Source organism: Amblyraja radiata, chromosome 28 (genome assembly GCF_010909765.2).
Source record: "Amblyraja radiata isolate CabotCenter1 chromosome 28, sAmbRad1.1.pri, whole genome shotgun sequence".
NCBI classification, from domain to species: domain Eukaryota; kingdom Metazoa; phylum Chordata; class Chondrichthyes; order Rajiformes; family Rajidae; genus Amblyraja; species Amblyraja radiata.
This window is the reverse complement of record NC_045983.1, coordinates 29,555,275-29,577,032: the sequence shown is the minus strand read 5'-3', so window position 1 is coordinate 29,577,032 and position 21,758 is coordinate 29,555,275. Positions and strand designations below refer to the sequence as shown.

Sequence of the window (21,758 nt, the reverse complement as noted above, 5' to 3'; positions counted from 1 at the left end):
TAAAACAGCTTCCTATTCCCACAGTGAACCACATTTTTAAACTATTTTCTACTTTCGCTGCTATTTTCCGAGCAATGTCAATTCTGAAAGTGTCGGAGGATTTTCAGCAACAGTTAAAAGACTGAGGTGGGAACAATTGTCAATTGTATTGGATTTATAAGCTGCCTGATATCTTTAGACATTGATTTAATGTCTTCGCTATTTGCAACAGAGTTAGAAAAGTTAATAACATCTGCCTTTGTTGAGCTCTTAAGTATTCTGCTACTTTAACATTCAAATTGAAGGGCTAATAATGGGAAAAAAGCTTATACTCAAATTCTGGAAAAACGCTCCAATACCAACAATAAAAATGTGGATTTCAAACATGTTCGAAACACTATACCTGGAAGAGATGAGACTCCTCCTAGCAGGCAAAGCAGACCACTTCCAAAAGACGTGGTCTGCATTTATGGCACTATTACAAGCATAAGGTGCAATAGTAATTTAAAAAATAAATGGTACCAGGATCTGGTAACGGGGGGGTAAAAAAAAACCCACGGTTGGTATATCCTTTTTTGCGGAGTTTTGTGTTATAATAGAGCGATTGTTTCTCCTTTTTTTTCTTTCCTTTCTAGGGACTATTTCCTTTCTTTACTTCCTTCTCTAACTTCTTCTCTAAGGGGCTTTCTTTTCCCAACACTTTCCTGCACCCTCACGACTCTTGCTCACTTTCCTTACTTCTTTCATTTCTACCTTTTTTAAAGCTCGAAAAATGAAGTGGTACAACAAATGTAATAAGATATATGTGATGTGTATTACTGTAATTTACTGTACTTCTAATAAAAATAAATATTAAAAAAAAACAACAACAAAAAACGTTCAAAATAAATTTCTAGCCCATAAGTGATATTCATTGATTAATAAATGGTGATTTGCATGAATCAATTCACTTTCTTAAAGTTATTCCAACTGTTTAGTCCTTCACATTTTATTAAAATAACCAACGTCTAAGGTCTTAAGTATTGTACAAATTTAGTTTAGAGATACAGCGCGGAAACAGGCACCTTGCTTCTTGTCCCACCAAGCCTGCGCGACCAGCGATCCCCGCACATTAACACAACTCTACACATACTATTTTCTACTTTTGCTGCAATTTTCCGAGCAATGTCATTTCTGAAAGTGGGCAATTTTCCATTGACATCACACTGATTAACCTACAAACCTGTACGGCTTTAGAGTGTGGGAGGAAACTGAACTTCTCGGTGAAAGCCCACGCAGGTCACTGGGAGAACGTACAAACTCCGTTCAGACAAGCACCCTTAAGGGCGACATTTACGCGTCATTTACGGGATATCATTTACGTGTCAAGGCGCACGTGATGCGCGCATGGTGTGCGCGGTGACGTAGGCAGTGACGCGCGGTCGCGTGTGGCGCCCCAGGATTTTGGGATTCACAAAATCTTCGCTCGCCATCTGCGTGACGCGCAAATGACGCCCAGGTGGGACAGGCCCTTTAGACAGGATCGAACCCGGGTGTCTGGCGCAGGAAGGCAGTAGCTCTACCACTACATCACCGTGCCGCCCAATCTAAATGTAAAACTAATTGCTGCAAGCCTATGGATGTTGGGCAATAGCTTTCTGGTTATTTTTAACGTTATCCAGTGGATGTAAAATAGTATGACTAGCCTATCAGAAAAAACTATACATTTTTGTTCAGTTGGTTAATCATGTTCTCATTTAATATTTCAAGAATCCTTTGGGGTACAATAGATGAGTATCGGGAAGACCATACTAATTGCTCATTAGATACAGAATCACTTGTAATGGAAACTTGCATCAAGCCATTCAAAATAATGAATTGATCAGAGCGTAAGGAGCAGGAATAGACAATATCACCTTCAAAGCCTACGCTGCCACTTAGTAAGATGCTCACAGATTTGATCTTGGCCATTTGTTTGTCTGTTTCCCACGACTGCTGATATCCCCGTAGACGACATCTTCGCCCATCTTGGCCTGGAATATTTATTTTAGTTCATAGATTCAGCGTGGAAACAGGCCCTTCGGCCCACCGGGTCTGTGCCGACCTACGATCACCCGTACACTAGTTCTATTATACTACACTAGAGACAATTTATAGATGCCAATCAACCTGGAAACCTGTACGTCTTTGGAATGTGGGAGGAAACTGGAGAACCCAGACAGGAAAACCCAGGCGGTCACGGGGAGAACGTACAAACTCCGTACAGACAGCACCCGCAGTCGGAATTGAACCTGGGTCTCTGGCGCTGTAAGGCAGCAACTCTACTCACTGCCCTGTATTTAATGATCTATCTTCCTCAGTTCTGGAGTATTGAATTCCATAGGTGGAAGGCTCTCTGCGGGAAGAGGTTTCTTATCATCTTTGTCTTAAATTGGCAAAAGGACTGGATTACCTATAACCCAGAATTGCAAATGTATTGGCATCAGGGAAAGGTCAATTCATTCTTTATTGCCACATGTGACAAGTCACAGTGAGATACTTTGTTTTACATACCCAAGGTATGCGAATGGTCGCCACATAAAGGGCGCCAACAAAGTTCCAAAGTAGTCTATTGGCACGTGTACCGAGGTACAGCGAGAAGCTTTTGTTGCGTGCTAACCAGTCAGCAGAAAGACAAGGTAGACAAAAATGCTGGAGAAACTTAGCGGGTGCAGCAGGATCTATGGAGCAAAGGAAATGGGCAACGATTCGGGCCGAATCCCTTCTTCAGACTGATGTGAGGGTGGGGTGGGGGAAGAAGAAAGGAAGAGAAGGAGCCAGAGGGCTGAGGGAGAACTGGTCCACTTTCCTCCCCCCCCCCCCACCCACCCTCCCATCAGTCTGAAGAAGGGTTTCGGCTCAAAATGTTGCCTATTTCCTTCGCTCCATAGATGCTCCAGCATCTTTGTCTACCTTAGATTTTCCAGCATCTGCAGTTCCTTCTTAAGCAGAAAGACAATACATTATTATAATCAAGCAATTTATAGTGTTTAGATGCATGATAGGGGAATAACGTTTAGTGCAAGGTGAAGCCAGCAAAGACCGAACAAGGATAGTCCGAAGGTCACCAATGAGGTCGATAGTAGTTCAGTACTGTGCTCTGGTTGTGGTAGGATGATTCAGCTGCCTGAAAACTGCTGGGAAGAAACTGTCCCCAAATCTGGAGGTGTGCATTTTCGCACTTCGGACTTTGCCTGATGGCAGAGGGGGGAAGAGGGAGTGGCCAGGGTGTGACTCCTTGATTATGCTGCTGGCCTTGCCGAGGCAGCGTGAGGTATAACTGGAGTCAATAGAAGGGAGTATGTTAGAAGGAACTGCAGGTGCTGGTTTAAACCGAATGTAGACACAAAAAGCTGGAGTATCTCATAGCACCTCTGGAGAGAAGGAATGGGTGACGTGATGGATGGGAGGTTGGTTGGTGTGATGGGCTGGGCTGCGTCCACAATTTGCTGCAATTTCTTGCAGACTTTAGAGATACAGTGCGGAAACAGGCGTTTTGCCCACCGAGTCCACACCGACCAGCGATCACTCCGTGCGCCAGTACCATCCTACGCACTAGGGACAATTCACATTTTTTTTTAACCAAAAACTTACAAACTGTCTTTTGAGTGTGGGAGGAAATCGGCGCACCTGGAGAAAACCCACATGGTCCACAGGGAAAACAGACAAACTCCATACAGACAGCACCTGTAGTCAGGATCGAACCCAGGTCTCTGGCGCTGTGAGGCAGCAACTCTGTGTCTCCCATGCCTTCTCACTGCCGGCCTCCCTCAAACCCCGTGCTGATTCCCAGAAAGGCAAAGAGGGCAAGCTGCATAATTTCACTGCATTGATCCTTGGAACTGAAAACTATTGTGATGAGAAGAGACACGAAGATATTCATTAGAGCAGAGAAACCTAAAAGGAAATTTAATTGGTTTCTAAAATTGTGAAGGTTTCTGATGAGAATGAATCGGGCGAGGTGAGTCATGGCAAGCACTTATCAATGCAAAATTATCACTGAGAGAGTGCAGATAAGCAAGCAAGAATTTCTTTGCACAGAAATTTACTGGAGTTTGGATATTTCCATAACCATGGGAAAAGTTAATGCACAAGTTATTAAATAAAGAAAAGTTGGAAAAAGGTATGAAGCAGAGGTCGACACAGGGTATGGGGAGGTTTGGCACAGGAATTAACTGAATTACTCAAACAAAGCACTAACACTATCTAGACTGAATAATCTTTTCTTATTACTCTTCCTAAGGCTGAACTAATGTTTGACTTTCACTGGGATAAAAGCAATGTGTTCTCCGTAATATAACTGGCACAAAAAAAACGAGGGAACTGCTTTGCATAGGTAAAAAATATTCCATGATTAATATGGTAATTGTTACAATATCTATAATGTCACAACAAATTAGCTGCTTGTGGACTAGAACTGATATTATGACTTTTCTGCATGCTCAGCTGTTCAAGTTTTTGCTGTGGTATGCATCAGGAAAGGTGCTGAGTTTGAGAGTAAATTGGCAAAAGTACCTCTTTTTATGTTGGAGAGAATTCTAATTTATTTTAGAGCTACAGCATGTAAACGAAGCAGGCCCTTCGGCCCACTGAGTCCACACCAACCATCGATCGCCCATTCACGCTAGTTCTATGTTATCCCACTTTCCCATCCACTTCCTACTCGCGCCGGGCAATTTTACAGACCTACGAAACCCGCGCGTCTCCGGGATGCGGGAGGAATCCGGAGCACCCGGAGGAAACCCGTGCGGGTCACGGGGAGAGCGAGCAAACTCCACACAGACAGCACCCGAGGTCAGGATTGAACGCGGGTTTCTGGCGGTGCGAGGCAGCAACTCCACCAGCCTTGCCACTGTGCTGCCTCGCCTGCTTGTCTCTTTTTGAAATAGTGAAAGTAAACGTCTCAAACTGTTTTATTTCTTTCGGAGAAAGCCATCAAAATACTGGGGACAGAACAATGCCGTGGAATTAGTTTTAGATTGCTAGTCTGAGATGTTTGATTGTTGGTTATTTGTGCTTTCAACAGTATTCACTCCTTTTTATCTCTACAATTTCTTGAAACCCAATATTTTTTTGGTGATCTTTGCCCTATTCTACTTCTAGCCTTTTGACTTTCCTGATTTATTCATTCACCACTGGAAATTGTGCCTTCAACTGACTAGATTCTAAGCTGTAATTCCCTTTCTTAACCTTTCCTTCTTTTTCCTCCTTGCTTTAAAATATTGACCTTTGACCTAACTTTTAGTTGCCTGTCCTAATATTTCTTTGTGTACCTCAGAGTTAAGTACTCCTGGTACTATAACAACATTTGAAATACATTTTGACAGCTTACTGGATAGGAGAGGTTTAATGGGATATGGGCCAAATGTAGGCAGGTGGGACTTGTGTAGATGGGGCATCTTGGTCGGGTTGGGCTGATGGGCCTGTTTCTGTGCTGTATGACTCTGGCTCTAAGTTCTGGATGTTTTTCAACATAAATTTGCTCTTAGATAGACACAAAATGTTGGGGTGACTCAGTGGTCCAGGCAGCATTTCTGGATAGAAGGAATGGGTGACGTTTCGGGTCGAAACCCCTTCAGACTGAAGTCAGACTGAGGGAGATGCATAGATAAGGAAGTGTGAGGTGTGAAAACGGGACAAAGGGGATGGAGAATAAGGAAAAAAATGTAGAATAGATCATTGTTATCTGGGAGAAGTTAACAACAAAGCAAACAGAGATAAAATGTAGTCGGAGAGAGTCAGACTGGTCAGAGAACTGGGAAGGGGGAGGATTGGAGAGAGAAGGAAAGCAAGGGTTACTTGAAGTTAGAGAAGTCAATGTTCATACCGCTGGGGTGTAAGCTGCCCAAGTGAACTATTGTAGGTGGTGGTTCTTTAGTTGAGGGACCTGTGGCTTCCTAATCCCAAGGATTTAAGTGGATACAGTCCAAATTATAGCCACGCATTTTCCCAATGGCAAAGTTATGTTGTACACAGATGAAAATCCAGCCTTGCGCATCGCTGTTTGAATGGTATGGACAGAGGCAAAGCTAACACGAGGAGGTTTTTCATGGGAAAAGCCAGTGTAGAAGATCAATGATTAGAAGCAAAGCATTGCGGGGGGGAAAAAAACCTGATTAAGTAAAGAAATGCTGAGGCCACAGATTAACCAAACTGAGTGAAAGTGGAAACGGGGCAAAGGTTCACACCAGGAGTTGGATTGTAGAGAAATCTCCCTGAATGAGGCAAGGAATATGTGCAAGTAATATAAAAAAGGTGCAGTTTTACTTTTCATTTATCATTTATTTGTTTATTTATTTATTTAAGAAATACAGAGGGGAAACAGGCCCTTCGGCCCACCGAGTGCAGGCCGACCGGCGATCCCCGTAAACTAAAACTATCCTACTACACATTTATACCAAGCCAATTAACCTACAAATTTGTACGTCTTTGAAGTGTGGGAGGAAACCAAAGATCGTCGAGAAAACCCACGCAGGTCACGGGGAGAACGTACAAACTCCGTGCAGACAGCATCACACGCCTCAGCACTCGTGAGTAAGGCAAGGCAGTGCCTTTACCACCTCAGGCAATTGAGGAAATTCATAGTGTCTCCGAGGATCCTCCAGTGCTTCTACGCAGCGGCGGTGGAAAGCATCTTGTCCGGGAACATTACCATCTGATTTGGGAATTGCTCTGCCAAGGACAAGAAGGCTCTGCAGAGAGTAGTGCGTTCGGCCGAACGCACTATGGGAACTTCACTTGCCCCCCTGCAGGAACTATACATCAGGAGGTGCAACTCCAGAGCCAACAATATCATGAGAGACCCCTTCCACCCCTGCAACGGACTGTTCCAGCTGCTACGGTCAGGCAAACGCCTCCGTTGCCATGCGGTGAGAACGGAGAGGTTGAGAAGGAGTTTCTTCCCAGAGGCCATTCGGACTGTAAACGCCTATCTCACCAGGGACTAACTCTACTGAACGTTTTTCCTTCCATTATTTATTATGTAAAAGAATATGTGTGTTATGATTGTGTTTATAGTTTGTTTGGTTGTTTGTCTTTTGCACAAAAGTCCGCGAGCATTGCCACTTTCATTTCACTGCACATCTCGTATGTGTATGTGACAAATAAACTTGACTTGACTTGACTTGACCTGTACTCGGGATCGAACCCGGGTCTCCGGCACTGCAAGCGCTGTACTAATAAGGCAGCAACTCTACCGCTGCGCCACTGTGCCTCCCATTTGATACAACTAACCTGTAAGATAAATCAAATCAATCAGTGGAGACCACTGTGACTGTTGAAAGGCTGAGCCACTTTGAAGTTATCTCACATTCCAACATTCAGCTTACTGTCCTGGATTTTGGGAATGGATCAGAGGTCTCTAACTTCATGTAACCCTTGCTTTCCCTCGTTCTCCATCCCTCCCCACCCTAGTTCCCCAACTAGTTTTACAGTTTGTACCACTCCTTGTCAGCTTCCCCTCCGCTAACAATGAACCGATCTATATTTCTTTATCAACGTCTGCTTTGATCTGTCGTTTTCACACCTCACCCTTCCACATCTCTCGACTCCCTCTCCCCTGACTCGCAGTCTGAAGAAGGGTCTCGACCCGGAACGTCACCCATTCCTTCTCTCCAGAGATGCTGCCTGTTCCGCTGAATTACTCCAACATTTTGTGTCTGTCAGAGGTGAGGTGTGGGGAATGCAGCGATGTGTGGAGCTTCATTTGTACCTGAACCACATTCAATTCAATTCAATTCAACTTTAATGTCATTGCACAAATACTGAGTATGGGTACAACGAAATGCAGTTTTGCGTCAGTCCGTAGTAGTGCATATAGAAATTAAAAAAAAAGAAGATACAGAATAATCAAAAATACAGAATAATTAAACAATGGGGACGGAGGGACCGGAGAAATCTATCGGCGGGACTCCGAGTTCAGCAATGTGATGGTATAATTGTAGAAGCTGTTCCTCATCCTACTGGTACGAGACCTGAGGCTCCTGTACCGCCTCCCTGATGGGAGGAGGGCAAACAGTCCATGGTTGGGGTGGGAGGGGTCTTTAATGATCTTCCCAGCCCGTCTCAGACACCGTTTTCGGTGGAGGGCATCCATGGCAGGGAGCGGGGCACCGATGATGTGCTGCGCGGTTTTCACCACCCGTTGTAGTGCCTTCCTGTCCGCAACAGTGCAGCTGCTGTACCATACCGTGAAGCAGGTGGTCAGGATGCTCTCGATGGTACAGCGGTAGAAGTTGGTCAGGATCTGGGGGGACAGGTGGGCTTTCTTGAGCCTCCTCAGGAAGTAAAGGCATCAGAATGCACCTGGGCACCTGGGGGGGGGGGGGGGGGTAAAGCAGATTACCAATTTCAAAATGCTAATCGTTGATTAAGTGTGATCTCACTGGAGATTTGAACTTTAATTCTGCACATACCAGTTTCTCCACCTTCTCAGATGTTTGCCAGTGGGAGTGGCTGACAGACCGATCTGATCCAGTTGCTGAAACGTTGCTGCTGCTTTATTCCATGGCTCAGTTGAAACCTTTGTTCAAAGACATTTTGGCATTAGGCTGGTAAATCTTTTGAACAATAGACAATAGGTGCAGGAGTAGGCCATTCGGCCCTTTGAGCCAGCACCAGCACTGTGATCATGGCTGATCATCCACAATCAGCCGTTCCTGCCTTCTCCCCATGTCCCTTGACTCCGCTATCTTTAAGAGCCCTATCTCTTGAAAGCATCCAGAGAATCGGCCTCCACTGCCTTCTGAGGCTGGGAATTCCACAGATTCACAACCCTCTGGGTGAAAACGTTTTTCCTCATCGTACTAAATGGCCTACCCCTTATTCTTGAACTGTGGCCCCTGATTCTGGACTCCCTCAACATTGGGAACGTTTCCTGCCTCTAGCGTGTCCAATCCCTTAATAATCTTATATGTTCAATTATATCCCTTCTCATCCTAAATTCCAGTGTATACAATCCCAGTCGCTCCATTCTTTCAACATTTGACAGTCCCGCAATCCCAGGAATTAACCTTGTGAACCTACGCTGCACTCCCTCAATAGCAAGAATGGAGACCAAAATTTGGAGACCAAAACTGCACAATACTTCAGGTGTGGTCTCACCAGGGCCCTGTAAAACTGCAGAAGGACCTCTTTGCTCCTTTACCCAACTCCTCTTGTTATGAAGGCCAACATGCCATTAGCATTCCTCACTGCCTGCTGTACCTGCATGCTTACTTTCAGTGACTGATATACAAGGACACCCAGATCTCGTTGTACTTCCCCTTTCCTAACTTGACACTGTTCAGATAATAATCTGCCTTCCTGTTCTTGCCACCAAAGTGGATAACTTCACATTTACCCACATTAAACTGCATCTGCCAATTACTCACCCAACCTGTCCAAGTCACCCTGCATCCTCCTCACAGTTCACACTGCCACCCAGCTTTGTGTCATCTGCATATTTGCTTATGTTACTTTTAATCCCTTCATCTAAATCATTAATGTATGTTGCAAATAGCTGCGGTCCCAGCACCGAGCCTTGCGATACCCCACTAGTCGCTGCCTGCCATTCTGAAAGGGACCCTTTAACGAAAAAAAAGTTAGTTAGTTAAACACAAGACCAGCTGGAGTACTCAGCTGGTCAGGCAGCATCCCTGGAAAAAAGGAATATATGATATTTCGGATTGAGATCCGTCTTCATAGATAAATATTGCACATGGGTTCTTAATTTCCAAAGAAGTGCATGGTTGAGCCGCAGTAGTGTTGCTGCCTTTTAGCGCTTGCAGCACCAGAGACCCGGGTTCTATCCTGACTACGGGTGCTGTCTGTACGGAGTTTGCAAGTTCTCCCCGTGACTGCGTGGGTTTTCTCGGAGGTCTGTTTCCATACTGTATCTCTAAACTAAACTAAAGTAGTTTGCAGAAAGTACGGACTGACACATATGAGATCTCAAACTGGGTGCAATGAGTTTAATTAAAGGTTCTGCTTAGACTGGCTACATGCATACTAGTTAAATGAAGGATTAATTCCCAGTATATCTTTTACTCTATTTACTGAGCTTCCCTGATTGAGGCTGGGGCATAAGGAACATTGAGAGGATGCTTCGTACCATTTGATTTTGTGTATTATTGAGACTGAAAAGAACTAAACAGCAGACCATTATCTGACATAATCTCCTCAAGAAGGCCATATGTGATAAACATGGATCTGACTTCCTCAGTCCTGTATTCTGTGATGGTGTATGACTCTATATGCTTGTGCCTTGTACCTTCCGAAGAGTCCACCAGGGACTATATTGGAAATTGGACAATTTTATACTGGACAATTTTTACATTTACCAAGCCAGTTAACCAACAAGCCTGCGCGTCTTTGGAATGTGGGAGGAAACCGAAGATCTCGGAGAAAACCCACGCAGGTCACGGGGACAACCTATAAACTCTGTAGCCGGGATCGAACCTGGGTCTCCGGCACTGCATTTTGCTGTAAGGCAGCAACACTACCGCTGTGCCACTGTGACGCAAATTGATTATCTGGATCTATTTCTATAGGCTCCCAGCTAACAGAAATCCATGGTACACAAAAATGCTGGAGAAACTCAGCGGGTGCAGCAGCATCTATGGAGCGAAGGAAATAGGCAACGTATCGGGCCGAAACCCTTCTTCAGAAATCCATGGCTTTTTTTCCCCCAATAATCCATGTGGACAGACCACAATTGTCTCAAAGTAGTCAGTCTGAAGAAGAGTCTCGACCCGAAACGTCACCCATTCCTTCTCTCCAGAGATGCTGACTGTCCCGCTGAGTTACTCCAGTATTTTGTGTCTATCTTCGATTTAAACCGGCATCTGCAGTTCTTTCCTACACACTCTGATGGTTGTGTTCTGCCGTCTGAGAAGACTGAATAGCTGTACACTCTTGAGATCGGTGTCATTATACAAATCCGTGATCTCTTGGTGATTTTCAATAATCCTGGCATCTGCATATTCTTTCTTTCTTCAACCTGCTCTCTGCTTGTAAATACCCTCAACATCCCTCTCATTGCTGCCCAGATTTGTGTACGACTCGTAGAGTAATGGCAATATCAAACGGTTCCATTGTCATTACTGCGCTGGCAGGGAGGAGTGGATCGAATTGACACAGCACGATAACAAGAACGAATCTTCCAGTCGTCATTTCCATTGATTCTTTATTGAAGTTGTTGTAAATACACAGAAGTATCTCATACAAATTGTGGCTTTCGTTTCCTACTACCCGAACTGTCCGTTCTTACTATCCACACTGGTAAAGATTGTGTCTTCTCTCTGTGGCCAGCTCTCGTCTGACCTGACCACCCCTGTCATATCGCTTAGTTCTATGTAAATCACGCTCATCTACATAAATCCACGCATATCTATGTATCAAAATCCCACCCCCAAGCGTTCAAAATGATACAACTAGAAATATCTGGACAAAATACCATAATATATTGTCATGTCAAGTTTATTTGTCACATACACATACAAGATGTACAGTGACATGAACGTGGCAATGCCTGCGGGTTGTGCAAAAATAACAGAACAGAATAGAACAGAATTTGTATTTACATGTTAGAAAATAAAAACAGCAATTTAAAAAAGACACAACACAACAGTAAATGAGTCCCTGGTGAGATAAGTATTTACTGTCCTAATGGCCAGTGGGAAGAAACTCCGTCTCATTCTCTCTGTTTTCACAGCATGACAGCGGAGGCGTTTGCCTGACCGTAGCAGCTGGAACAGACCGTTGCTGGGGGGGTAGGGGTCCCCCATAATGTTGCTGGCTCTGGATCTGCACCTTCTGGTGTATAGGTCCTGCAGGGGGGGGCGAGTGTAGTTCCCATAGTGCGTTCGGCCGAACTCACTACTCTCTGCAGAGCCTTCTTGTCCTGGGCAGAGCAGTTCCCAAAGCAGATTGTGATGTTGCCGGACAAGATGCTTTCTACAGCCCCCGCGTAACAGTAACTAACTTTAGCATAAATGGCTCCTACACATAGTATCCATGATGCAATGGCTTGCAAACATGGTGTTAAGTGTCAATGTCAGCTGCAAACAGAGGAGAGCGTGGATGGGTGTACTGGAAGTTGATTAGAGGAGGCGATGAAAGAAACTGCAGATGCTGGAATATGGAGCAAAATCAAACTGATGGAAGCAGTCCAAGTAATAATAATAATAATAATGGATGGGATTTATATAGCGCCTTTCTAATACTCAAGGCGCTTTACATCGCATTATTCATTCACTCCTCAGTCACACTCGGTGGTGGTAAGCTACTTCTGTAGCCACAGCTGCCCTGGGGCAGACTGACGGAAGCGTGGCTGCCAATATGCGCCTACGGCCCCTCCGACCACCACCAATCACTCACACACATTCACACACATTCACACACAGGCAAAGGTGGGTGAAGTGTCTTGCCCAAGGACACAACGACAGTATGCACTCCAAGCGGGATTCGAACCGGCTACCTTCCGGTTGCCAGCCGAACACTTAGCCCATTGTGCCATCTGTCGTCCCAGGGAGTCACGGTGGCGCAGCGGTAGAGTTGTTGCCTTACAGCGCCAGATACCCGGGTTCGATCCTGACTGCGGGTGCTGTCTGTACGGAGTTTGTACGTTCTCCCCGTGACCGCGTGGGTTTTCTCCGAGATCTTCAGTTTCTTCCCACACTCCAAAGGTGTGCAGGTTTGCAGGTTAATTGGCTTGGTATAAATGTAAATTGTCCCTGGTGTGTGCAGGATAGCGTGAATGTGCGGGGATCGCTGGTCGCCGTGGACCCGGTGGCCCAAAGGGCCTGTTTCCGCACTGTATCTCTAAACTAAACTTAAACTACAATTCAGCAGGTCAGTCAGTATTGGAGGAAATGGATCACCGGCATTTCAAGTCCGGGCCTTGCATCTGGACTGAGAGCAGAAGGGAGATGACCAGTATAAAGGGGTAACGGAGAGGGCAAAACCTGACAAGAGATGGTTTTGTGAATGAGGAGGTGGAATCGACAAAAGGGAAAATTTGAATGAGTTGAAATAATGCCCACATTCTGGGTGAAAGCTTTACCTGATTTAAGACAATAATACATAGGAGCAGAATTGGGCCATTCGGCCCATTGACTCTGCTCCACCATTCGATCATGGCTGATCTCCTTGTCCCTCTGAACCCCAATCGTCCTGCCTTCTTGCCGTCACCTTTGATGCCTTTGCCAATCAAGATTTTAAGAAGTCATTACAAAGTCCAGGAGTGTGGAACCACACTTCAGAGGACAATTTCTTCGGCCGACTCCAATCTTGACCTCATTGGCGGAAGTCTTCCTTCTGTTAGCGCAGCGCATTTCTCTCTCCAGGGATGGGCACAAAATGCTGGAGTATCTCAACGGGTCAGGCAGCCTAGAGTCACACAGCATGGAAACAGCCCCTTCGGCTCAACTTGCCCACGCCGACCAACAGCACCAGTCCCACCTGCCTGCGTTTGGCCCATACCCCTCTGAACCGAAGATAGACACAAAAAGCTGGTGTAACTCAGCGGGTCGGACAACGCCTCTGGGAAAAGGAATAGGTGACGTTTCGGGTCGGGACCTTTCTTCAGACTGAGAGTCGATGGAAATGAGCGATATAGACGGTGATATAGAGAGAGATATAGAACAAATGAATTAAAGATATGCAAAAAAAGTTACAATGATAAAGGAAATGGGCCATTGTGAGCTAGATTAAAACCAGTTATAGACAATGAGACAAGAAGTTGACTTTGAAGCTAGTATGACTTGGGTAGGTGAGGGATGGGCAGAGGGGTGATGCAAGGGTTACTTGAAGTTGGAGAAATCAATATTCATACCGCTGGGTTGTAACCCCAAAAAAATACCACCCTCCCTCTAAATACCACCACCCTGTCCATATCCTATAGACTCGAGTCCGAAGAAGCTTCAAACCGAAACGTCACTTATTCATTTTTTCCAGAGATGCTGCCTGACCCGCTGAGTTACTCTAGCGTTTCGTGTCCATCTCCGGTGTAAACCAACATCTGCAGTTCCTTCCTACGCATTTTCACTCTCCGGGCACTGTTGGTACTCCATTGTGCAGCCAATTGAGCTGTCAGTATCAGATGTCACATTTGCCGTCTCCTTTAAAATGTGGAGATGATAAAATGATCTTTTAAGTCGATCTGATTATTCAGGAAATCTGTACGTAATGTTTTAATGCAGTCGCTGGGTTAAAATCAACTGTCAGGCATACTGAGAGCAGCGATGTTCCTGCATGCTCCTAAACCCCTCCATAATCCACACTTCCAAAGGTCAGTGCATTAAAATTCAACCCATGGCTTCAACACTGTGAGAATGCCGGGAGAATATCTTGCCTCTCGGCTGCTGGTTAATACCTGGTGCTATTTCCCAGGGTCTGATTCTTATCCGGAAAGCCAAATTTAAGCTGAACTTAATGTCTACTGCTGAAAATGTTTGTTGGGGGGAAGCAAAATAACCTAAAAAGTGAAGGCCAGCGTGATATTTAGTCACCGACTGGAGATCTGATGGAGAAATTGATTGATTAGCTGCTGAATTGCATTCTCAAGACTGAGCCACTTTTATCTCCATGTAAATCTAGCAGGTACATGGAATAAAAAATAACATCGTGTAATGCTTACATGTGAATTACGAAAATGTTGGATGGGAAGGAAAAAGGATCCTGCAACAGAAAAGTAACGGATGAAACAGTGCTGAAATTTAGAATTGAGACTTTTTCTATAGTGGTATTGGGGGTGACAATATGCCTTTAAACAATAATAGATAATAGGTGCAGGAGTAGGCCATTCGGCTCATCGAGCCAGCACCGCCATTCACTGTGATCATGGCTGATCATCCACAATCAGTACCCCGTTCCTGCCTTCTCCCCATAGTCCCCTGACTCCGCTATCTTTAAGAGCTCTATCTAACTCTCTCTTGAAACCCCCCCCCCCCCCCAGAGAATTGGCCTCCACTGCCTTACGAGGCAGAGAATTCCACAGATTCACAACCCTCTGCGTGAAAAAGTGATTCCTCATCTCCATTCTAAATGGCTTACCCCTTATTCTTAATCTGTGGCCCCTGGTTCTGGACTCCCCCAACATCGGGAGCATGTTTCCTGCCTCTAGCGTGGCCAAGCCCTTAATAATCTCATGTGTTACGTTACATATTTAATAACTGGCTTTGGAGATCAGAAATGGGAGGGGGAGCTCGTATGTCTAGACTCGTGAGTGAAACAGTGAGAGTAATTAGTTTGTCTTGGAGATTTACATTCAGATACCACATCACTGCTTCATCTTGGTGTTCTAACACGTTCCTTGCGTAATTTCATGCAAAATCTACACCTGCCATTTATTATCTATTGATAAAATTGTCCCTTAAAGATCTGAAGATCGAGCTATTATAATAACCATATTGGGTTCGTCATGACTGCGGGGGCTGCCTGTACGGAGTTTGTACGTTCTCCCCCGTGGGTTTTCTCCGAGATCTTCGATTTCCTCCCGCACTCCAAAGACGTGCAGGTTTGTAGGTTAATTGGCTTGTAATAATGCAAAATTGTCCCGAGTGTGTGTAGGATTAGTGTTGGTGTGCGGGGATCGCTGGTCAGTGCGGTAGAGGCACAGCCTTGCAGCACCAGAGACCCGGGTTCGATCCTGATCCCGGCTGCTGTCTGTTTGGTGTTTGTACGTTCTCCCTGTGACCATGTGGGTTTCCTCCCACACTCCAAAGACGTACATGTATGTAAGTTAATTGGCTTCTGTCAGAGTACCAGGGTAAGCTGGTCGGAGCAGACTCTGGCCGATGGGCCTGTCTCCACACTGTGTCTCTAAAGTATAAAGTAAAAGTCTGACCATTAACCACCTCATTTATTATCCTACCGATCCACTGCTCTTTTGAATGCAGAAAAAACCCCACACAATTCATAAGGAATAGGAGTAGAATTAGGCCATTCGTCCCATCACGCCATTCAATCATGACTGGTCTATCTCTCCCTCCTAACCCCATTCTCCTGCCTTCTCCCCATAACCCCTGACACCTGTACTAATCGATTGTAGGGAGAATATAAAAACTCCATGCAGACATCACCCGAGGTCAGGAGCGAATCTGGGCTGCTGGAGCTGAGAGGTGGCAACTCCGCAAACTGTTCCACTCCGCTGCCCTTCATATAAAACAATCTTGCAAAATTAAAACAATATTGAGCCTCCCCAAGTGGTCAAAGGTCACGCTGATCCGTTCAGGGCCAGAAATTGTTGGACATGTTTCCAATTTGCCAATCGCCTAGAGTCCAGAGACCATTATAGATTAGACTGCAGAGAGGGTATCGAAGGTTCACAGAGGTCACCAGACTGATTTGACAGGGGTGCTCCTACAAAAGACACAAACATTTGGGTCAATCATTGTTAGGGTCGTCGTGCAATATTGCAGACGTGTTTTAGATTTTGCGAGCTGGAGTCCTGTCGGTGACGAAGAACAGGGCTGCCGTATGTGTGGGTCTGGGATAAGGATCAAAGGATAATAATGGATGGGATTTATATAGCGCCTTTCTAATACTCAAGGCGCTTTACATCGCATTATTCATTCACTCCTCAGTCACACTCGGTGGTGGTAAGCTACTTCTGTAGCCACAGCTGCCCTGGGGCAGACTGACGGAAGCGTGGCTGCCAATCTGCGCCTACGGCCCCTCCGACCACCACCAATCACTCACACACATTCACACACAGGCAAAGGTGGGTGAAGTGTCTTGCCCAAGGACACAACGACAGTATGCACTCCAAGCGGGATTCGAACCGGCTACCTTCCGGTTGCCAGCCGAACACATAGCCCATAGCTAGTTGAAGGTGGTTGCTGGAGGTTGCCGGAGGTTGCAGGTAGTGGAATGTAAGACCTTTTTTTCACCCAGTTTTATTCCACCAGGGAGGTCTAATACCTTCCACTACCTGCAACCTCCGGCAACCACCTTCAACTAGCATCGCAACCGGCTTCGACTCAAAAATTACCGATTTTTAAAACGGCAACCTATTTTTAGTCGCGGCCGGTTTTTAATTTTTTTAAATAATCGCCGGAACATAGAAGAAGCGGAAACCACTTTCGACCATTAGGGAGACTGACAAAAACCTCCGGGAACCGCACGGAAACCTTGGGTGGGGCGCAAAGTCTCCAGAGGTTTCCGTTCAGGTTTCCTAAGTGGGACAGGGGCATTAATGTGCAGGGATCGCTGGTTGGCATGGACTCTGTTGGCCAAAGGGCCTGTTTCCGCGGTGTTTCTCTAAACTAAACTAAAAATAAATTGGGTCAAGACCCTTCTTCAGACTGAAGAAGGGTTTTGACCCGAAACGTCACCTGTTCCTTCGCTCCATAGATGCTGCCTCGCCCGCTGAGTTTCTCTAGCATTTCTGTCTACCTTCGATTTTTCCGGCATCTGCAGTTCTTTCTTAAAAATAAATTGAATCATGTTAGGTGCATATAGTGAAGTCCACTCGCCTGTGTAAAGAATAAAAACCCCGATTTACATGCAGCAATATCTCTGCAATTTTGAGAATAATGCAAACATTAACTGCTACAGCTCAGATATTTTCCATTTAAGTCGACATGACTTGCATTCATGTTTCTGGATACGCTGATGAGGAAAATGCATTTAGAATCAAACAGCACAGTTCAACCAACTTTCTTAAAGACCTTTTATTCTTCTTATTCAGCAGCTGCAAATTCTTCCCACACACAACTTGCCAAAAATAATTCGAAATACGCTCCCTTAATACAATTGTTATTTAAAAAAAAAAAAGAATCATCCCAATGTGATTCAATTAACCATGATTGGGGGGGGGGGGAAGTCATTAAAAATACACTGCAATCTTATTTTGCTGCAGGGCCAAACTGTCAGCTTGCTTATGGTCGCAATAATAAGATATGGATATTGGCATTATGATTTTGCAGCAGGGCAGTTTTGTTTTTCTGTGCATGGTCATGGCAGGGTGTCGGAGCAGCCTCTGCGTGCATTGAAGGGGAAATCTGAAAGTGTGCATTGTTACAGCCTGGGATTCGAATGGTATTAAAATGTCTCTGTTGTTTTGTATCCCGTCGCCTTCTCCTTCCTCATTTCCTAAAGACGTTGACTAAATCGTCACCTATTCCTTCGCTCCATAGATGCTGCCTCACCCGCTGAGTTTCTCCAGCATTTCTGTCTACCTTTGACTAAATCGGATGTAAAATTCAAAGGTGTTTGTGATTAATGTATTGCTCCTGGGGGCACTTTCCAAGCATGTCAATTGTTTATTTTAGCCGCAGTGCTCTCATAATTAAGACCTATTTTATCCACGCGCATACGTACACCTTGTGTAGTATTTGCGGTTTAGTTAGATGACAAATGTTCTCCTTGCCCCCGGGAAAAACTGAGTCAAATTAAATTCCGATCAAGCAAGTCAATGGAGTATGATTATCCGGCTTTCTATGGCTTGTGTCACACTGAGTGTTATATATATCAAATACTAACCCATTAGCTCCAAAATCTGCAGGCTCTGATCCCATGGGTATTAACTGTCAGGATTGGGTGGGGTGGGGGGACCCATCAGCATACATCTGCTATTGGAGATCCATAAGATTCTAGGAGCAGAATTAGGCCATCCGGCCCATCAAACCTGCTCCGCCATGGCTAATCCATCGTTCCCTCTCAGCCCCATTCTCCTGCCTTCGTCCCATAACCCCTGACACCCATACTAATCAATCATTTGTGGCAACCATCTCACATAGGTGCCAACTTTCTCACTCCCAAATACGGGACAAAAGGTCAAAACAAGGGTCAAATTCCCGACGGCAAATCGTTGACCGACTCGGCCGTGGCTGGGTGAACGATGAGTTGGCCCGGGTGCTGGACTGCTCGTATACGGGATGTCCCGGCTAATACGGGACAGTTGGCAACTCCATTAGGAGGCCTCCTCTATACTTTGTCCACCTCAGCCACACCACTGGCATTTGCCCTACAATTGTGATTTGTTTTTAAGTTGTTTGTTTTTGGCTAACGTTAGTGGTTCCACATGCTTTCCGTCCACCGGGATATCCCTCTCCAATCCTTCATCCTGTTTCTCTGCCTGTGTGACCACTACCACTGTCTTCCAGGCCGTAAACCTGACTGATTATTCAAAGAAACTGCGTGGAGACGTGTTGTTCAGCCCGGTGATCCCACACCAAACATCGATCACCCATTCACAATCTACTCCACATACACTCAGGACAATTTACTTTCCAGGAGCCAATTAACCAACCAGACATGCATGTCTTTGGGATGTGGGGGAGAAACTGGATCGCCCGGAGGTAACCCACGTGGTCACAGGGAAGGCATGGAGACTCCACACAGACATTGCACCTGAAGTTGGATTATAACTGATTCTCTGGTGCTGTGTGGCACCCGGGTTCGATCCTGACTTTGGGTGCTTGTCTGTACGGAGTTTGTACGTTCGCCCCATGACCCGCGTGGGTTTTCTCTGGGATCTCTGGCTTCCTCCCACACTGCAAAGATGTACAGGTTTGTAGGAGGTTCATTGGCCTGGTGTAATCGTTAAGTTGTCCCCAGTGTGTAGGGTGGTGAGAGTGTGCGGGGATCGCTGGTCGGCATGGACTCGGTGGGCCGAAGGGCCTGATTCTGTGCTGTATCTCTAAACTAAACTGGTGGGGAACAGCAGAGTTCAGCTACAAGCCAAACAATGGGACTTTTCACCAAAGTAGTCATGAGATTTTCAGTGTGATCTTGTTAGGTGAAATTCAGCATTGATTTTTTTTTTTAAACTGCTCAATTCTCAATTCCTTTTGACATTTATTTATATTGTGGCTTTATCATTTCAGACCAAGTAGAGGAATGTTACAATTTTGTTCCATGATTTGGCACATTTGATAGTTGCCAAAACAAATCAAATTTCACACGACCTATTCCTTTGATAATTGTAAACCCAGGAATGATTCAATCTTCACCCTGCTCATGTTTTTTTCTCTTTCTCGATGAACCAAAGCTGCTTCTCACTGGTGCGATATCTAACCCTGCAATTGTCTCTCCGCCCTTATTACCTTTCAGTGTTATCTTTGATCTCCGATTGCACCAGCAAAAAGAAAGCCATTGATTCGAACATCAATATTTACAATGCTAAACGAACTCTCTTTCATTGGTACACATTGTCCAACGCATGTCCTTGCAGTAGAAGTGAGAAGTGAGACGCTTTATGATTGCATAGTACATATAACCTGTGTAGGAAGGAACTGCAGATGCTGGTATAGACTGAAGTAAGACACAAAATGCTGGAGTAACTCAGCGGGACAGGCAGCATCTCTGGATGAGCATGGGTCTTGACCCGAAACGTCACCCATTCCTTCTCTCCAGAGATGCTGCCTGTCCCGCTGATTTACTCCAGCACTTTGTGTTTAACCTTCAGTACATATAAACTTCCAGCTTCGCTATATAAAATTATCTCGCAAAATTTGACCTGAAGAAATTGGACCTCAGCGGCGGAATGTAAAATAAAATTACTCAACTTATATGTAGCAGTGTTAAACTTTAGATTTGCATGAGTAATAATTTTATCGATTAGAATTCACTTTGTATCTTTCGCCCTGGGATATCTACTTATTAGGTATTTACAAAATCACATTTTTATTTGGTCAGTTTTATTGATGGTAAAGCCTAAGGGCGGCACGGTGGCGCAGTGGTAGAGTTGCTGCCTAAATGCCCCTGTCCCACTTAGGAAACCTGAACGGAAACCTCTGGAGACTTTGCGCCCCACCCAAGGTTTCCGTGTAGTTCCCGGAGGTTGCAGGTGGTTGCCGGAGGTTGCAGGTAGTTGAAGCAGGTAGGGAGACTGACAAAAACCTTCGGGAACCGCATGGAAACCTTGGGTGGGGCGCAAAGTCTCCAGAGGTTTCCCTTCAGGTTTCCTAAGTGGGACAGGGGCATTTACACAGCGCAGAGTCCCGGGTTCAATCCTGTCTACGGGTGCTGTCTGTACGGAGTTTGTGCGTTCTCCCTGTGACCACGTGGGTCCCCCCCCCCCCCCCCCCCCCCCCCCCCCCCCCGGTTTCCTCCTGCATCCAAAAGACATGAAGGTTTGTAGGTCAATAGGTTTCTGTAAGTGACCCTAGTGTGTAGGGCAGAGCTAGTGTACGGGTGATCGCTGGTCGGGCTCGGACTCGGTGGGGCCGAAGGGCCTGTTTCCACGCTGTATCTCTAAACCAAACTAAAGCCATCTCCTTTACTTTTCCAGCCTCCCTGGGTACATTAGATTTCAGTTTGCTGTACGATCAAGAAAACAATGCCCTCCATTGCTCAATAAATAAAGCCAAGGTACGTAATCTTAGTACTTTGCAAATAATGGTCAATTTATTTATAGGTGTCACTGTCTTTTGATTCATGTTTGGAGTTTCTAATGCATGAAAATTGTACATCATTTATTTTCTTAATATATAGCAGCTAACTAAATTAACAGTCGATATGGCAGAATGGATTGAGAGTGATAGAGCTAGTTTACAATTTCATGAATAAGTGAATTGAATTCGCACACACTGTACTGTGTAATCTAAAATCTTGTTATCAGTCAAACTTATTTCTAATGCTGATTACTTCCAACTACTATTGTTGACTGCTTTCTCCCTCATCATCAGCTTGATACGCAAGTTCAGCTTCCTTCCGATATCTCATAGTCATAGAGTGATACAGTGTGTTAACAGGCCCTTCGGCCCAACTTGCCCTTGCTGGCCAACATGTCCCAGCTACACTAGTCCCATCTGCCAACATTTGGTCCATAGCCC

At 45.3% G+C, this 21,758-nt stretch overlaps 1 protein-coding gene across 1 annotated transcript in view; it reads left to right on the top strand.

Annotated features, from left to right (window-relative positions):
- Nucleotides 1–21,758, top strand: part of doc2b (double C2 domain beta) — a 256,425-nt gene that overhangs the window by 33,815 nt on the left and 200,852 nt on the right. The window contains exon 2 of the mRNA XM_033046182.1: nt 21,215–21,294. Coding sequence (XP_032902073.1) covers nt 21,215–21,294 — 80 coding nt within the window. The remainder of the gene's footprint in view (nt 1–21,214; nt 21,295–21,758) is intronic.